This window comes from Cydia splendana, chromosome 8 (assembly GCF_910591565.1).
Source record: "Cydia splendana chromosome 8, ilCydSple1.2, whole genome shotgun sequence".
NCBI classification, from domain to species: Eukaryota; Metazoa; Arthropoda; class Insecta; order Lepidoptera; family Tortricidae; genus Cydia; species Cydia splendana.
Genome location: NC_085967.1, coordinates 5,804,110 through 5,823,461, shown reverse-complemented (window position 1 = coordinate 5,823,461; position 19,352 = coordinate 5,804,110). Strand labels below are relative to the sequence as shown.

Here is a 19,352-nt window from a genome sequence, read left to right as displayed (position 1 = left end):
AGACGCATGTAAGACCGCAGGAATTGGGACTAATGAACATAGCGAAAGCGGTATAATTGAATCGATAGATGAAAAGCCTGAGAATGTGAAACCCACCGATGAAGGATTTTTTACGAAAATTTTGACGTAAGTGATTTTTTAATACTGTTTTTGTGTATGATTTAGATTTTGATTGACTTCGTCATAATTATTCTATTACAGTAAATTAACAAAATTACTAAAATAAAATAAAGCAGTTTAGATTCATTTTCTTAATACGAGTATATCTACAGCTCTGTTGTTGTTGGTAACTAAACTTAAACCACTGAGCGCCATTTGCACTATCCCAATAACCCGGGATTAAGCGATTAAACAGTAAACCCAGTGTCAAATTGTACTGGCAACCATGGTAACTCTAGGTTTAACCGGTTAATCCCGGGTTAGTGGAATGGTGCAAGTGGGCCTAAGTGCCTAAAGGGGCCCACTGATTAACAGTCCGCCGGACGGTATCGGCCTGTCAGTTAGAACAAAATTTTGACTGCTCAGAACAACTGACAGGCCGATACCGTCCAGCGGACTGTTAATCAGTGGGCCCCTTAAAACAGAAACATTGCCTTAATTAATTCAAACTGTCTGATAAATAATACTATCAACGTTTTGCAGGTCGGAAATTGATAAAATCCCCCAAAACCTCGAAACAAGCGGACATAAATCAATTTCGACTGGCGATGTACACCGTCCTTATTTTCTGAAGAAAATAAAGAAGAGAACCAATATTGACAAACCTGGTAAGGATTTACGGCTGAATAACGTTTTATTAATATGAATATTAATGTTTATTTATCTATAGTTATCTCATTAGTATTTGCGATAATTTCACATTGAAATAATGATTTATTTGAATTTGAATATAATTTGTAATTAGTTCATATTCATTAATATTTTTATCACAGAACCATTAATTTAAATTTAATAATTTGATAAAACGGTCGACTTTTACATACATAAATATTGGTATTTGAGAGGATTATTCACAATCGAACTAAACATGATTGTTTAGTTCGATTTTTCGTGTTGCTATATTATATTATGGAAATAAAATACAAATCTGCTTACAAGTTATATTTAAGCATATTTTTTTTTTTTAAACAGTGTCAATCAAAAACGAAGAATATCCGCCCTTAAAATGGCCCACAAAATACAGCATAGAAGCAACAAAACTGTACTTGACATCGGGCTGGACTGAACATTTTAAATATTGGTAAGAACTTTTAATTTCATTCAGAGTAATGGTAACATTCCATTTCTAACCGCAGCTGCACTACCGGTACTGACCGCGTCGCTGTCATTGTCAATTTCCATAGTAAAATTGACAGTAGTGCAGCTGTCGTTGGAAATGGAATGTTACCCTAAAGCTGACAACTGGCACCACTGTCGCATGCCTGATTTCCGGGTTATAGCAAATACTATATTAGTAATTTCTCTACACATATGCCTACCATCGTTTGTGTTTGTTAATTTCCTAGACTAGATTCTTATGGGTCTGGCCATGCTTCGGTAGCTTAGTTATTTATTTAGAGCGATCATGCCGGTGTTCCGAAAGGTCACGAGTTCGAATCTTGCCCGTAGCACTGATGTTTTTTAATCTTTTAATTTAAACAGGTTTAATATCGCTTGCAAATTATATTACAAAATTAAAATAAAAATCGATCCAATTGCATAGAGTACCTAGTGTAAGGTGGTAAACATTATTTGTCTACTTTGGCGCGATTGATACTGCAAAATTTCAGCATTCTAATACTGAGCTAAGCTCCGTTGACTACGGAACCCTAAACACATTTGTGCTATCACGTCCTTTTCCTAGTCCATCTGTCCGTTTGTCATATACATTTTTTTACAGGCGGTCAACATATCTCTCTAGACTCGATGCCAACAATGGAGCGGTCAAACAAATAAGAATACCAGTAATCAAGGAGGGTTATAAAATCGATTTCGAGGTAGGTACCTAACAAAAATAACTCGTTCGTTTGTTCAACACAATGGCAACCCAAAACCTGTCTGGAAGAAATCGTTATCGTTAAGTCCGCCTTGGAGGCCTAGATAAGATGACAATCGCTGATAGAAAACGCCAATGGAAACTAATTAATGTGTGGAAATTTCGTAGCATCTGTCATGTTTTTTTTCTTATCGTTTGGCGTTTTTTCGATGTATGATTGTGACTTGACTAGGCCCTATGTTGGCTACTTCTTGGTTACATTTTATATAGTGACGCGTGAGGTGGTCAAACGATGTGAACACGCTCTGACTCCTTTAACACTGTTGTTGTGGTCAGATCATTTTAAGCATGAACCCCGCTAATATAAAGTTATACGCGTTGTTTACGTACAATGTTTAACATGGCGTTGAGTTGATGGCACTTTATTATTTCATTGATGTGACCGCGAAAAGGTTAAAACATAAAGACTAAAAGAGTGGTGATCGTAAGATCAATTTAGACATTATTTTAAACTATATCCCGTAATTTATATACATGTATCGTTAACAATGCAGTTTGCTTCTCTACATGATTTGTTCGCTTATTTAATTGTATCAAAGTAAATTATGGTAATAGCTCTAGATTCTAGAACTTTAGATTTCATTCCACAGATTCACCCTGAAACTACTGAAGAAGAAACAAACGAGAAGGTTTGCTATCAGGTTAAGGATTCAGATACTGATCCAGATGAGCTAGAAGAGCCTATATATTTTCTCCCAACAACCAGTAACTTAGAAGAAGTTGGTAAGAGCATTCGACCATTTTCGTACAGATAAATAAATATACCTGCATTGCTGCAGCACCGCAAAAGTAAAGAACTAACACTTGTATAGTTTGAATCAGAGTGCTACATCTAGCTATGGATACAATTTTTATTTTTATTACATTTGGTTCTATGTCTTCTCAATCATATTTTTTCACTAGCAACCCGCCCCAGCTTCCCACGGGTAAACCTTAACAATTTATACACTTAAACCTCCCTCAAGAATCACTCTCTTGATATGTGAAAATTGCATGAAAATCCGTTCTGTAGTTTTTGGTTTATGGCGATAGATAGACAGACGCGGCGGGGGACTTTGTTTTATAAGGTGTAAGATACGACATACGTGTAAATATGCCTGTATCGAAATAATATTTATGAAAACTGCATTCTTTTTACTGATGTTAAATATAAATATGAATTAAGATACGTTACTTAATCAGTTTTACCTGCAGCTTATATATATTGTTATAACTTTGTATATATTGTTAAAGGAAACGAAAATATGAAGGGCATGGAATGTGTGAAGTTTACTGGAAGTTATGGTGAAAATGAAGTGACAAATGAAGAATTGTGGGCTTATTATAATCATTCCGCTAAATCTTGGGTTCCAGTCAGGTAAACCACTTTAATTAGGTACATACATTATTTTCTCTCTTTCCCCATAAATTCCGAAGATTTGCCATTTTCTTTTTTCTTCTTGGCAGTGGTAAATATTTCAATGATTGGTAACAAGCTTCAAAACACGCCGTTATTCTTTTTTGTTGGATACAAATTATATTGTGGGCTATGTACTAGTTCGTAAAGTGCTCCATAAATAGGAAAGTCAATTTTCTTAACGATTACAGTGCCATCTGTGCTTAGTTTTGCATGTTTCATCCGTATTGCACATCTATAAGATCTATCCATAAATGATCACTAAAGAGTATTTGCCTAGTATGTAATTTTATTAATAAAAATACTTTTTAAGGTACGAAACACGTACGAGCGACACTCGCCATGGCTATCTCAAGGACCATCAGATCGTCGATTACTTCAACTTTTCCCCCGAAGTTAATAAAAAAGTATTCAAACTATATAAAAAGTGTAAGTACATAATCATAATTTATAAATACCTACATTTGATTTCCATTATAGCATATAAAAAATACATGTGCAGTTGCTGCGTCTAGTGCAATATAAATGGTCTGAGTTTTTTATTTAGTTCAGAGTTTCATTAACAAACCAAGAAATTAAATTAAATGATTACCTACTTTCAGATACATGCATAAAAAGTGGTTACGATGATTATGACGTAAAAAAGGTGCCTAATTCTAATTATCTTGAATCAATGACAGGAGAAGAAAAAAACGAATTAGATGAAGCATTTGCTGAGTAAGTATCATGGCTATACGTTTGTATTAAGTATTTATTACAAGTTTGTGCATTAAAGCTTTTTGAATAAATCCATTAAAATTAAGTAACAAGTGCGTGCTATGTTCTTACAGATATAAGCAGAAATTTAACAAACAGTACTCCCACCAGGCAGAACACGAGATGAGGAAAAGTATATTTCGTGAAAAATGGAGGTTAGACATAGACAATCATTTTCAACTAAGTTTTATTACAACATATCAAATAATATATTCGATACAATGTCTTCGATATATATAGCATATAATATAAAATCTAATAACCCTTTATCAAGCAACGTAGGTTAGAATCAACCCGAGATTTTGACTCTTTTGTTGCATTTTTTATTCAACAAAATTATCATGAAGGCTTTAACTCACTACCTTTGACTATTTTATATACGTAGTCACTTGAACATTGTCGTTACTTTAGTGCTTTGAAAGGAACTATATTCTTTAGTGTAAAAATGAATATTGGTCATCTCGCAAACTATTAAACAGCTAAGATGTTTGATTTATGTTTGATATTACTAGATTGGTTAAGGAGACAAATCGCAAAAATTTGAGCTACACGTTAGCTTTGAACAAAATGTCTGATCGTACAAAGAAGGAACTGAAACGATACAAAGGATTACGAAGAAATAAACCAAGATCAGTTGGCAACATACGATTCCCATATTCACACGAAGAAATTAAGAAAATATCGGAAACGTTACCATCGCAATACGATTTAAGGCTTGAAGGAGTCGTTGGTCCGGTTTTAGGTAAGCTGCTTACTACGCCCGTCTATATCTACAGGGTGTCCCTAGCCATTGGACAAAGCCGAAATGTACATATGCATTAGGGTATTTAGAACCAGTATACAAAGTATCATAACAATCGGTGTAGCGTTTACGAAGAAATTATCAAATTACGATTTCTTTACTTTGGAGCAACCTGTATGTGTTAGTAGCTCCTGAAGTAATAAATAGTATGAAACCTTCTTCGACCGTTTTGATCACCTTTTTTATTTAAGACATTAATAAGATTCTGACTTTTGACAAATGTCATCATTGTCGCACATTTTCAAACAAATTGTCAAAAGCACTGCCTATGATTAATACAGTAGGTATATGTTTCTTTTTGTTGTCGATTATTGGAAATAACTTTTGTTTGATTTTTTTTTTATCTTCTGTTCTAATTAAAAAAAATATTACCGTTAGAGCATTTCTGAGAAGTAACCCTACGTGGGATTTCAGGGTTTGTCCAATGGCTAAGGTCACCCTGTATATAAACCTGTTTTCATTTTTAACTTAACTCGACAATGGCCAAAATACTGGCCATTTTTGTATTTGTCTCGTAACGAGAATCATTAAAACTATTAAGCACAGAGAATGTTTTGAAAACAAAAAGATAAGTTATTTAATCAATAATATAACATCTTAAGGTTTTTGGCTATTCCTTGTAAATTAATGAATAACTAAATCATGGAATGAATAATTCAATTACGTTGTGATTTTGGATTCTTTTATTACATATTATTGTGTGCCAAAGGTCTTGTTTAAATTTTCCTAGCGGGTAGGTAGGTACTTACTTCTTCTGTTATATTGCATGGATATTTTTAAAGCCTGTTTATAGTTTTGTTTTGGCTAGCCTATAACATTCTCATTTCGATTCCGGGATTATGATTGCGAATACCTACTAATAAACAAAATTGATACATAGATCAAGACAGTTGCGGCTCATGTTGGACTTTTGGCACGACCGCTGCTGTCGAAGGAGCCTTGGCAAGAAGCAAAGGTGGCATGCTGATATCGCTAAGTAATCAGGCTCTTTTGGATTGTTCTTGGGGGTAAATATATTCGGTTAAATATAAAAACCTTAAAAAATTAAGATAAAACTTATTAAGATAAAACTTAATGGAATTTATGGCGCTGACTCTAGCTATTATTTAGGTACATTATTTATTAAGTCTGTTAATTCCGTTGAAAAAAGTAAGGGAAGGTCCCCAAAGACCATTTTTTGGTAGCAGCTTGAGGTCAGCAGCGATTAATAAATTCAAAAAAAGATAGAAGAAGTAAGTAAGTACAATTAAATAACCATTATTATTTATATTTAGAATGGGAAATGCTGGCTGTGATGGTGGAGATGATATTTCTGCCTACAAATGGATAATGAAGCATGGCTTGCCTACGGTAGCGGAATATGGACCATATAGCAAACAGGTAAATATATAAGTAAATAAGTACTGTAGTTAAATGCTCGATTACAAAAAAACTAAAATGATGCCAGTTATTTACCGAAAATGAATGATACTCTATGTATGTAATGAAAATTTTCCAAAGGCCTTTTCCCGGTCTCAAATTATCTTCACATCAAAATTTCATATAATTATATTGCATCAGCAGACAAGATTAAAACAGTATTATAACCAGCATTTATTTGGGATCTATTTAAAAATAACAGCGTGAAACCCAATGCTGATTTAATGTGAAGTTATGCATTTGGCGTGAATGAAATTTAATTGGTATTTGTGTAATGTTTTCATTTGTTTTAATAACGAATTATTACGAATCTATCAACATTTAAAAAATATATTGTTTACCTGAAATGTGTTACAGGACGGGTATTGCAACATTGAAAACATGACGACCACTTACAAAATTCGTGGTTGGACTGATGTGACTCCATTAAGCGAACAAGCTCTGAAGGTAAAGCAAAAATAAGATGAATAATTTTTTGTAACACGACGGAACATTTTACTTGTAAATGAGGTTGTTTAAAGACATTGGCTCATTTAGACGATTTAATTATTATTTAGGTGTCGAAACTGTTGATATATTATTAATCAGATATTTGTTATAAACATACAAATAAATACCCTTTAAACTTTATATACTTAAAAAACTTAAACTTTATCGAACGGGTTTCATGTCCAATTCTTTCACTGTCCAGGCTATCAGACTTTGGAACGGTCTCCCACTCTCTATCAGACAAGCGCAGACCAAATTCACATTCAAGCGCATGCTGCGCAAGCATTTCCTTGACAAACTTTCTTCTTCGTCAACTTAATGATTCACACTAGGTATATAAATATGTATAGTATCTATGTAGGTTTATTTGTATTAAGTATATGTGTAAGTTTATCAACATAGTTTATATTCATATATGTATAGTCTTTGTTACAAATTCATTTACTTTAAAGACACTGCACCTACATAATCTTTATGGTTTGACCCATTAGTTGACTGGTAGAGAATGCTTTAAAGCATTAAGTCCGCCATTTGTACCTTCATGTATTGTGCAACAAAGATTAAAATAAAAAATAAATAAATATACACCGTTGACTATTATTGTGTTTTTTTTTTTACAGATCGCACTTATAAATCACGGGCCTTTATCGGTTTCCATTGACGCCGAAGATGCTTTCACGCATTACGACGGAGGAATATTATACGATACCGAGTGGTAACATCTAATGAATTAGTCTTATGTGGTCTAGTTACGTCTTTTATTCATATTTTTTCTTCTATCCTTCTTCTTCTATTATTCTTTTATCTGATGAATTAGTAGATTATTTGCGAGTTTAATTTTAATTAATTACGCATACCCATGCGTAACTATAGTTTCGGTAATGAAATGTTAGCCACCGGTTTACGATATTGTCCACCCAAACTTCAATCCATACACCGGGTTCACTTTTTCTAGAATAGTCCCAATGCCTGCTGTGACCGGTTCATGGGTGTCTATTGTTGCGACTGTGAACGGGTTCCGGCAGGCGTTCCACATGATATTAAAGCTCTCAAAAGGGCTTCTACGTGTTGGATCTGTATCCCCACGCAAGCCTATCAAAAGACCGGGATTTATAGGCCCTTGAAATCCAAAATGGAGATATAAGTAATATAATAATAAACAAGTTAATTTAATTTCAGCAAATACTCAAAAGATGATATGAACCATGAGGTGACTTTGGTTGGCTACGGAGAAAAAGACGGCGAACCATACTGGATCATCAGGAATTCGTATGGACCGTATTGGGGCATCGACGGATATGTTCACATTTCAACGCGAAACAACAACTGTGGCGTTATGACAGAACCCACGTATGTCGTTGTTGAGTAAACCCCAGTATGCAGTAAGATTGGATCAGACTATAAATATTATAATATGTATTCATTGAAAACTTAACTTTCTAGAACTGTTATTGTGGTTATTATAGTATATAAAGGTTACTTAAATTTGTCTTAAACTCTATACAGGGCGTATATTGTATCACTTTAAATGAAAAAAATTGTCATGATCATGAACGATTATCATCATTTAAATATCTCTTGTCAGGACTATGCATACATAAATACGTTTAGATACAGATAGATTATTCTCTGATAGTCTGATTCAAACTTATTCTAGATTAAGCTATAATTTATAACGACAATTGAATTGTAAACGGTTATTATTAATTAAGTTTTCACTATTTGCACGTGGAATTTAACTAACAAATTAAATGGTATGTGTGATTTCTTTTCATTTTAATGGTGCCTTTTTTATATTTTTCCTCAGAAATATTCTGCGACTACTAACAGTTTCCGTCACTAGAAAATGGTGCAAAATTCAAATATGTAAGGCGAAAAAGATTGACCCTTCATCTCTTCATAAATTTTAAAATCTGCAACCTTGTCCTTAGTGATGGAAATGGCTGGCAGACTACCTCCTCAACCTGATGTCCAAACCTTGTTTATTTCGAGCCCCCCTTTATGACTTTTATTCTGTATGAATTTAGTAGGAGTAAAAAACTGGTTTTTGTTTAATATAAAACATTAGGTACACACCCTGGAAAAATGCATACCTAATACTCGTACCTAATGTAATATAATAAACCGCTGTTTAAATTTAACTCATTAATGATTCCATGTGTAAATTTTATTGCAATGACGGTCGTGATATATTTGGCCTGTGAAAGGTGGACAGAAAAAAAACAAGCAACGCTCAACGACCCACTTCGCGCAAAAAAATCTCAATTAGGACAACACTTAAAGCCGAATATTCAAAACAATACGGGGCGTTAAGAAAGAGCATTTCTGTTTTCGCCCGAAATGAGCGTTTAGAAGGACAACGTCATATTCACCTAAGGTTTTATTTCCACTTACAGCATTATTCGACCAATGAAGCATATAACGGCCCGGTCAGGATGAATGATAAGGGTAGGGTTAGAGGTACGAACAATCGGCGTCGCTTGCAAATAGGATACGGGACCCTATTTTTGAACGTTAAACTTGTTAGGTATTTGAGATATCAAGACTTATGAGTGAATAACAAATGCCGAATTGTCTGTAAAAATAGATACTCGTACTTAGATGTATAGAATCAATCAAGGTATTATATTTCCGAACGTATGTACAAATTGCAATTATATCTTTTAAAAAATCAGATTTAAAGGCTCTTTAAATTTGAAATTTTGGGTTCAAAGTTTTTAACGAATCTTACGAGGGCGATGTCGCTGGCGTTAGCTAGTAAAAGTATTCGCATCATACCTTAATCAAATTTCCTGTCTTCGAAATAGCCTCATGACAGTCATGACGTAGCAAATGGTACGGATTGTTTTGGTCCGATTAACCTACATTTATTTATGAACGGGAGTTTGACGTCACGTTTCTCGGTTTTCCTATCAAGTCAGGGACGTTGGGGGGTTACCATGATTGCTAAGTTAAATCGGGACGGCCTCTGATTACGTATTTATAAACTCTCGTCTTGGTTTCATGCTTAGAGTAGTTTTATTGCGTTTTTGAACACCAGTGTTTTATTTAAGGTGACATTCGGATGGCAACTGCAGCTGCATTACTATTGCGACCTTACATGTTGCGGCTTTGATGCCTGCGCTGTCACTGACCATTTACTTGATAAAACGGCTTGCATTCATTTTATCACATTGTTACATTTAACGAATGTAGCCAAAAAATAATACAGATCATTTTAAAGCATAAGTCAAATACCTATTTTTAGGTTCAAACTTATAGTAGGTATATAGATATTTTTTATTAGATTTTCATAGTTCAATTGAGACAGTTTAGTACTACATAAATATAGAATTAATTGCGTAGGTACCTAACTTTTAAATCTCTTGAACACAAATATTTTGGTTACATAACAAACAGCGGAAATTAAACACGCGAATAAACACACCCTTTCACCTAAGATTCTTGATAATATATGTAGGCTCGTATCAGTACCTCAGCGGATCCCATCCAAACTTTCCGTCAATGCACTTAACAAGTTTTCCTGCGAGCCTTGGGAAAACGATAAGTTTATAGGCTTAAGAAACGATTGCAGCGTTGTCCGGGGAAAACGGCACGGCTGGCAACCCTAATGGAGCTCCCGCCGGTTCGCAAGTACACCGCGCATGCGTCGAAATTGCGCCAATTTCGCGGGCAGCGGCCTCTGCCGGTAGTACCAGTCCGCAGCCACCCCGGAGCAGAGGCGGTGCGTCGCGTCGCTGCAACTGCACGGGATGGCACTAATTTTGAAAATGTCATAGTTCGAAAATGGAACGACGTGGTTACCGACCGTCGTTTGCCAGGCTTAGCTAACCTGAGTGTTGTGTTTAGGTTAAGTTTCGGTGTTCATGAAGATAAGTTGGAATAGTTTGAGGCTTTTAGTAGTTACGTATGTGAGTGCAGTGTGGCAGAACATAACCTTGACACGTTTCCCGCGCGAAGTTGCCTCTTGTTTTCAGTTGCACTTCAGTAAAAGCGAGAGCCTTATAATTAACATCAACTATCTCCTAATAAACTGTATAAATATACCGGTAAATAGTAGATTTTAGCAGTTATGTGTGACGTAGGTTTAAATGATATCGTAATTCTAAAGCAGTAGAATGTTACAAAATTATATGTAAAAATGACATTTTTGTGACCTATTCTAAGAAGAACGCGGTGCGGTGCTGCCAAAATGCGAATTTATAAAGGTAAGCAACATATACCTACCCATTATAAATGTTTAAGTACCACTTCGATAAAAATTAATGTAGGTAACAAAAAAATGTTTCATTTAATGTCAATGTAATCTTAATATTCTTTTACAATCCTACATTGCTATCAACAAAATTAGATCATGTTATCCTCGTAAGACCGTAGCCAATTTTTGCGCTTTTGAATTTGGAACATTCTTTTATTCAGAGTTCATAACTCGAATTTAATTTGTACAAGTACCTACGCGGGGACTAGCGAGTTTTATAACTATTCAATTATTTGTTTTTCAAATAGTTTTTTCCCGGTTGTTTAAAAATTCAAGTGATTTATTAGGTATAATTTAAGTACTCAATTCGACGTAAGTATGAACCCTAACTATACTTAATTGAGCTCTAACTTCATAAAATCAACGCTTGCAGGTATTTTGTTTCGATAAGTACCTACCTAATTTAGCCTTCAATTAATTCAAGTGTATGTGGGTACATTACCGACATTACCGCATTTTCCTGGCCCCTATTTGCCAACGTGAGGGGAAATAAATTATTAGTAATGACAATCGTTGTAAATAGCTTTGTAGTTAACAATTGGTACACCGTAGAGTGGTAGTCCGTAGCGATATATAGGGCAAACAAAAAATAAATGTAATCTAATGCCTAACTAACATGTTCCTAGACTTAAAAAAAATATGATGATGATGATTTTTAAAAACTACCCTAGGAGGTGATGTGGAGATTGTTTAACGACCGGTGAAGGAAATCGGGTAGTTTTTATGAATCATCATCATATCAACATACCAATCTTAATTGGTTCATCAGTTTAAGCGTGGAAAGGTCATACAAACAGTTACTATTGTATAAAAAAATTATTACGTACGAATAAGACAATAAAAATACAAATAAATAACTTATGAACTAAATATATCTATGAATTAAACTAAATTAAAACTAAGAACCCTAAATATATCTAAACATAAACAAGGAATATAAAAACTAGTGAAAGAGGCCTCCCCGCGCTACTCCCGGCGCAAAGGTGTCCATCACACTCGCTTCGTTACCGCGTTGAATTGCGATGGACAGCCTTTGTACCAGGAAAAACCCGGAGCGCGGGTTACTATTATAACTATTAGTTGTTATCTCTAAGTCTCAGAGATTAAAAATATAATATAATACTTAGCAGGATAAACTAATACACCGACCGAGAAACTAAAATATTAAAAAATACTGCAAACAGCATACGTCACTGTCACACACAAATGACGTTCCATCACGAAACCTCAGACACTAATGGCCCACAGTGACCCATCTCCACGCAAACCTCAGACACTCATGGCCCACAGTGACCCATCTCCACGCAAACCTCAGACACTCACGGCCCACAGTGACCCATCTCCACGCAAAAACATCCATTATTTTGATATTTATGTTTGTTAGAACTACATATATAGAATGTAACAAAGGCATTAAAGTAAGGGGTATAATCAATCTTTAAGTGTACTAAGGCAAGCATGTTTAGGACAGGTGAAAAGCAATATGAAAGTAGGTGTACATGTACAGACATGCACTGGTAAAATCTACAGCTAAATTAAAAAATACACCAACTAGAAGGAATAACTTACAGGTTAACATGGATGTTAACTATCCTAAAATCTAATTTAGCTGAACATCAAACACTCAGCAAATAGGCCACAGTGGCACTTTTACATGTCAAATTTTAACATGCAATAAAAATAACCAACTTTACAAAAAAAAAACGATTACAAATATGGAATCAATGAAATATTAGATACTTTATTGGTTAGAGATGTGTATAGTCTCTAAATGTCGAAAACACAAAAAAAAACTATCTACATCTACCATCATCATCTATCTCATATATCATATATCTCATATATCTATCTATCTATCTACTATCTGTCTACATAAACTGTGACTATCTTCTACATGTACGCGTAGGAATGGTCGCTGTCACTGCAATATGGCGAACTGAGTCCCCGTTTTAGACATAGAGGCTCAGCAAACCTGTAAGACTAAGATGGTCGGCTCTTTATCATTTGTCATCATGCCTGTCACGTTCTAACAAATATGTAAGTGCGAAAGTGACGCATGGCATGACAGGTGATAAAAATGCGACCATGATACCACTTCTGTTTAGGTTGACTTATTCCAGCCACCAACATCGACATTTACGAGTATAAAAAGAAAAAATCCTTTAAAAGCTTTGTCGCAAGAAGCAATTCAAACTTAGTACGGCGAGAACGATAAAAATAAAGGACAATCTACAACGCTCGACAGCTGGGACGCAAATCCACATTTTCACGCAGTTTTCAAAGAGAATTTGCAACGTGGCCGGCATTTTTCATTAAATTTACCGAAAAATCTTAGTAATACTAATAGTTCGCCTTGAACAGAGACCTCGCAACAGGATATTTTGACTCTCCATTCTGAACTTTCTCGATTAGAACTGAAACTATGTAGGTACTTAAATGAACTACATTCCTGTCAAATTTCATGTACATACATTTAAATTTACAAAATAATACCTCGGTCTACAAGAATATTATGTATATTAATACTGTTCTGAGAAGCAAAACGAATATCATTGCGTGTTTACTAAGCTTATTTATTGTTGCGACTTTTATTACATATAATAAACTCGATAACTGTTTGAGGCATTGAATAACATGTCTGAATAAATAATAAAATGTTGAACACGTCACCAGAGTACGTGCGATGACACCTCGAGAGGGCCGGCCCAGGGCCATCGTAGTCAAATTGAGGAATCGTACACACAAAAATAACATCCTTGCAGGCTTGCGAAGGACCCGCGGCATCTCCACGTCAGACATCGACCTACAGGGAGAATCTCGTAGACTTTATGTGAACGAGCATCTTACACCATCACGGAAACAAGTACTCAAAGAGTGCAAGACTGCGGCAAAGAATCGAGGATACGAGTACGTTTGGGTTCGAGAATGCAACATTTACGCCAGGAAGTCAGACGGAGCTCCGGTCCTAGCAGTCGAATCACTCAAAGATTTAAAGAAGTTGTTATGAAATAAATATGACTGATTTACTTATAGTTTTAACATTACTTTTGCTGTGCCACTTACACCCTTCATATATTGTACACTTATTTCACCAAACTACTTACCTACAATATTTTCTAAGAATCACCTCAGATAACACTTACACTCACACACACTATTTTCACATCTCCAATTCCACTATTGTATCCACATACTCGCCACTTAATCGTCTGTTTATCATAATATTATACTCCAAATTGCATTTCTACGGAAAGTGTAATATTTCAAATATGCAAAATATAATAACACTTTTATTAATCGTGATTTTACGCCATTCGTTAACATGTATACAACATTTTTTAATTCCTCTAGTTCTCACAGTATACATAAACAGAGTGGTCCGCGCGGTTTCTATCATTGAACTAAACCTTATTTCGTTGCAAAACCTATTTTCCTGTTTAATTATCTATCATGCATCGAAACAATCACAGATCTGCATTTGCAACAATTGGGCATACAATACCACGAATGTGCTTACCTGTGTTACTGTTACATGTGTCTTATTGAAATCTCAACGTATAGAAAAAGTTGTTTACGTCTCTGAGCCAACTGCATTGATGTGTTTCGTGCCTACAGCGTTGTATAGTTGTAATAAGTTGTTATTTTCATGGGTTTTTGTGTATGCATTGTACATAATCGTCCTTGTACTACAATATTGCTCGCATATACTGTCGTGTATCTAAACATATATTACCAAAATGTGCGCGGTTTGCGCACAAAAACGACAGATTTTTACAGAAATATATTATTACGTAACTACGATATTTTAATAATAACCGAAACATGGCTTCATGCAGGTATACTTAGCGAACTATGTAACTCTAAGTACGACATTTTTAGACTGGATAGAGATTTAGGTCTGATGAATGTAACTATGGGTGGAGGAGTCATGGTATGCGCTCGTCGCGAACTAGGAGTTACGTTACGAGTGGAGAGGGCAACTCCACCTACAGAACTACTATGGGTAACGGTACCTTCCAATGCATTTGGTTCAAAAAATAATATTCATATAGCAGCAGTATATTTACCACCCAACTATCGCACACTACCCAAAGATGTTAAGAACGTACTTGAAGCAGTAGCCCAAGTGCACCGCCAAAATACTGAGGATTATTATATGATCGTTGGCGACTTCAATCTGCCCTGCATACAATGGACTAGTGATGGACCAACTTATTTAAAAAAAGGTTCTGCTGAAATTCAGAGAGCCGGTACTGAACTTATAGAGGAATTCTCATATCTTGGCTTAGAACAACGGAATAAAATTACGAATATAAGCGGGAACACACTTGACCTTGTATTTAGCAATTTTTCATTAAGCATTAATAGCATACTTAATCCAATCTTAAAAGAGGACAAAGCTCATCCTTGCTTTTCTATCGTGCCTTACGACTTACAGATCTTACCTTTAAGAGAAAAATATACCACAAAAATATTATATTATAAAGGTGACTTTGAAAAAATAAACAATTATATTCGCGAAGTAGACTGGTACCAACTGCTTGCTCCTTTCAATTCATTAAACTCAGCTGTAGAATGCTTCTACAAAAAAATACGTGAATGTATTAATCTATTTATTCCCAAAGTACAGTCTAATCTCAACTCTAAGCAGTACCCATCCTGGTATAGTAAAAATTTGATAAGTTTAATACGACGCAAATGGAAGGCCCATAGAAAATGGAAACGTTATCATAATGACCTTGATTACCTAGAATTCTCCTATTTGAGACGAAAAATCAATAAATTGGAAGTTAAGGATTATAATGATTTCATATTATTGGCTCAAAAACAAATTAAAGTTAACCCAAAAAAAATATGGAGCTACATAAAATCAATGCGTGGTTGCTCCTCATATCCTAAAACCATGACGTATAAAAACGAATCTCTTTGTGATGGGACTAATATCTGTAATGGCTTTATCGATTTTTTCAAAACTATGTACGTGGAACCGAGTGATAACTATGACTTAAGAAGTCTAAATGTCCCCACTATGGGTGATGAGCACACAATCGGCAGGGTTACCGTTTCCACTAGCACTGTGGCCGCGTTACTGAGTAAGGTTGACACTACTAAATCTGCAGGTCCTGATAATATTGCGCCATACTTTATACGTAACACGAGTAAAGCTCTTAGTATTCCATTATCGATATTAATAAATCGCTCTTTATCAGAGGGCATATTTCCCGATAAATGGAAGGAGGCCAATGTTGTCCCAATACATAAAAAATCATCAAAAACAAATATTGAAAACTACCGTCCCATTTCAATATTAAACATATTTAGTAAAATTTTCGAGAAAATAGTTTACGATCACATTTATCCTACAATAATGCAAGGCATCAGTTCTAACCAACATGGTTTTCTTAGGCGACGATCTACAATTACTAATCTTACCGAATTTACTAATTATGTCCTAAGTAACATGGAGAGAGGTGGACAGGTTGACGTGGTGTACACTGATTTCGAGAAAGCCTTCGACCGAGTAGACCACGTCATCCTGTTGGCCAAGTTAGAAAAATTAGGCATACATGGCTGCCTACTAAGATGGATAAAATCGTACCTCTCTAACAGGTCACAGTTCGTCACTATTGGTGGTTACAGATCAAATCATATTTATGTCCCATCTGGCGTCCCTCAGGGATCACATTTAGGACCCTTATTTTATAATGCATATATATTTGATATTTACACTTGTATAGACTCACCTGTTCAACATCTGTTATATGCAGATGATAAAAAGATATTTATTAAAATCAAAGATGCCTCTGACTGTAATATTTTACAAAAAACATTAGATTCTCTCTCACAATACTACAACAGAAACAAAATAACGGTTAATGCATCTAAATGTCAAGTAATCACTTTTTCTAGAAAGCCATCACCAATTCATGCTTGCTACACTATAAACAAAACCAGCTTAGAAAGAGTTCAATCAATAAGAGACCTAGGAGTCTTATTAGATAGTAAAATGTTGATGTCAGATCACATTGATAATATAATAAACAAAGCTTACAAGAACCTGGGTTTCGTGATGAGAGTCTGTAAGGCATTTAACGACCCTGACTGTATAAAAATGATTTATTTTACCTATGTACGTAGTGTTCTGGAGTACGCATCCAATGTATGGTCTCCTAATTACATTACCTACAAATCAAGAATTGAAAGACTGCAACAGAGGTTCTTACGATACCTGAATTACCGTACTAAACAGCCATCCATAAGTTATAAGATTAGTTGCAAGCGGTATAATATAATGAGCCTAGAGGATAGGAGGGTATTGCTCGATATGGGTTTACTATTTGATATAGTCAAAGGTGATGTGGATTGTCCTAACCTTATAGCTGAGATCAAATACTTCACACCTAAGGTAAATACTAGGCACCAACGTCTTCTTAGTTTACCTAACTATCATACTAATTATGGCAGGAATTCAGTATTATATAGAATTTCAAAAACGTACAACAATCAGTTTAGCGATGTCGATCCATTTGTGCACAATAATAAAAAAACATTTAAAAATGCGATTGCGAAAAAAATTCATAACAATCAAGTGGAGGAATGAATAACAAACACACGCATACGTACACACACACACACACACACACACACACACACACACACACACACACACACACACACACACACACACGCACACACACACAAAATTTGTAATACCTACTATACCTAGTACCTAAGCAAATCCGTAATATTTTCTTTTGTATCTGTTAGGGAGACCTGTTATTGGCTTTATGATTGTATCCTAGTTATAAGTTTATATTGTTTGTTAACGCTGTTGGTCTTCTAATAAAATAAAATAAATAAAATAAAACAAGTTAACTATAAAGGTTTAATCTAATAAAGCCTCAATTGAATTCTCCCGTATTAAACAAACCTTGCTCCAATGAATGAAAAAAAATTCGTTGTATCAAAGTCACCTACGCTTTATTTTAGGTCACCCACAAAACATAATAGGCACGTATTGAACCTTAAACTCGTGTCTCCTAGTCTATATACTCCCAAAGGTCGCACACCGGCTTTCGCTACTCGGCCCGAACTTTGTTAAGGCGGTTACACATTGTAGACGTTTTTATAGGGGAGACCGAGGTGAGTTGTAACAGAGGAGAGTTGTGACGTTGTCGATTTTTTGGAATCTATTAACTAAAAACTAGGTCGCAATAGCGCGCGTTTGTTAGTTCAAGTTGCGAGCTAACAAACGCACACTGTTGCGAGCTCACTAACAGTTATTAGATTGCAAAAAATCGACAATGTCACAACTCTCCTCTGTCACAACTCACCTCGGTCTCCCCTACTATTTTTATTTATCTAATGCGAGTGGGTGATTTCTGTTTAATTTGCAAAACATTGGTATGGTGCAAAGTGATCAATGCACCGAACACTTTTGATTTATTCGAGTCAAAGATATTTGCGCAGGACCAGTATGTTTTCACATTTTTATCGCATTTCGCCGAACTCAAGGCGCCGAGCCGATCCAAACTTACAAATTGATGTCCATTACATCTTAAAAAAATAATATACATACGTATTAAAAGAAAGAAATCAAGATAGAAAATAATATAGGTCAAAATACTTTTTTTATCTCATTAGAACAAATTATTAACTGAGTCTTAGAGAAAAAACTCTATATGCAAAATTTCTTCGTCTTCGTTACATTCTTTGTAGAGCAAAATTTTGTGATGTGCTAAAAGTGAAATGTCCTTAGAAATTACAGTACTAGACAGTTTTTAGGGTTCCGTAAATCCGTACCCAAAGGGTAAAACGGGACCCTATTACTAAGACTCCGCAGTCCGTCCGTCCGTCTGTCACCAGGCGGCTTAGCACGGTCGCGTTTTTATCCCTTGTCACCATGCCTGTCACGTTCTAACAAGTATGTAAGTGCGAAAGGGACGCGCATAGTGATAGTCGATTAAAATGGAACCGTGCTGAGCCCGCAGGCTGTATCTCAAAAACCGTGATAGCAGTCTAGCCACTGACTTAATATTAGAAATAGACACACAGAGCGGAACAAAAACGTCAACAAAATGTGGGTCAGAATGACATTAGCGGAAAATTTGCATTGATGATAAAAACGCTTACGTAAATTTTGAGTCAAGATAAATATTTTGTACGGAAAAGAACTTACTGTCGTAAGCATTAAGTG

General features: G+C 35.2%; 2 protein-coding genes and 1 long non-coding RNA gene across 3 annotated transcripts in view; all 3 read left to right on the top strand.

Moving 5' to 3' along the window:
* Positions 1 to 1,136: 1,136 nt before the first annotated feature.
* On the top strand, positions 1,137 to 2,774 carry LOC134793215 (uncharacterized). The gene is made up of 3 exons (XR_010144510.1): positions 1,137 to 1,240; positions 1,880 to 1,976; positions 2,626 to 2,774. It is a non-coding gene; the product is annotated as an uncharacterized LOC134793215 (long non-coding RNA).
* A 502-nt stretch (positions 2,775 to 3,276) lies between these two features.
* LOC134793045 (procathepsin L-like) lies at positions 3,277 to 8,294 on the top strand. Its single transcript, XM_063764570.1, has 10 exons — positions 3,277 to 3,392; positions 3,745 to 3,860; positions 4,034 to 4,148; positions 4,262 to 4,342; positions 4,700 to 4,929; positions 5,870 to 5,996; positions 6,264 to 6,369; positions 6,766 to 6,855; positions 7,518 to 7,612; positions 8,077 to 8,294. The coding sequence occupies exons 1-10, from the start codon at positions 3,280 to 3,282 to the stop codon at positions 8,264 to 8,266; spliced, it is 1,263 nt and encodes a 420-aa protein (XP_063620640.1). The 5' UTR covers positions 3,277 to 3,279; the 3' UTR covers positions 8,267 to 8,294.
* Positions 8,295 to 10,605: 2,311 nt separating this feature from the next.
* LOC134792739 (uncharacterized) overlaps positions 10,606 to 19,352 on the top strand; it is a 123,575-nt gene continuing 114,828 nt past the window's right edge. The window contains exon 1 of the mRNA XM_063764038.1: positions 10,606 to 11,105. Within this exon, the coding sequence (XP_063620108.1) occupies positions 11,090 to 11,105 (16 nt within the window). The 5' untranslated portion in view covers positions 10,606 to 11,089. The remainder of the gene's footprint in view (positions 11,106 to 19,352) is intronic.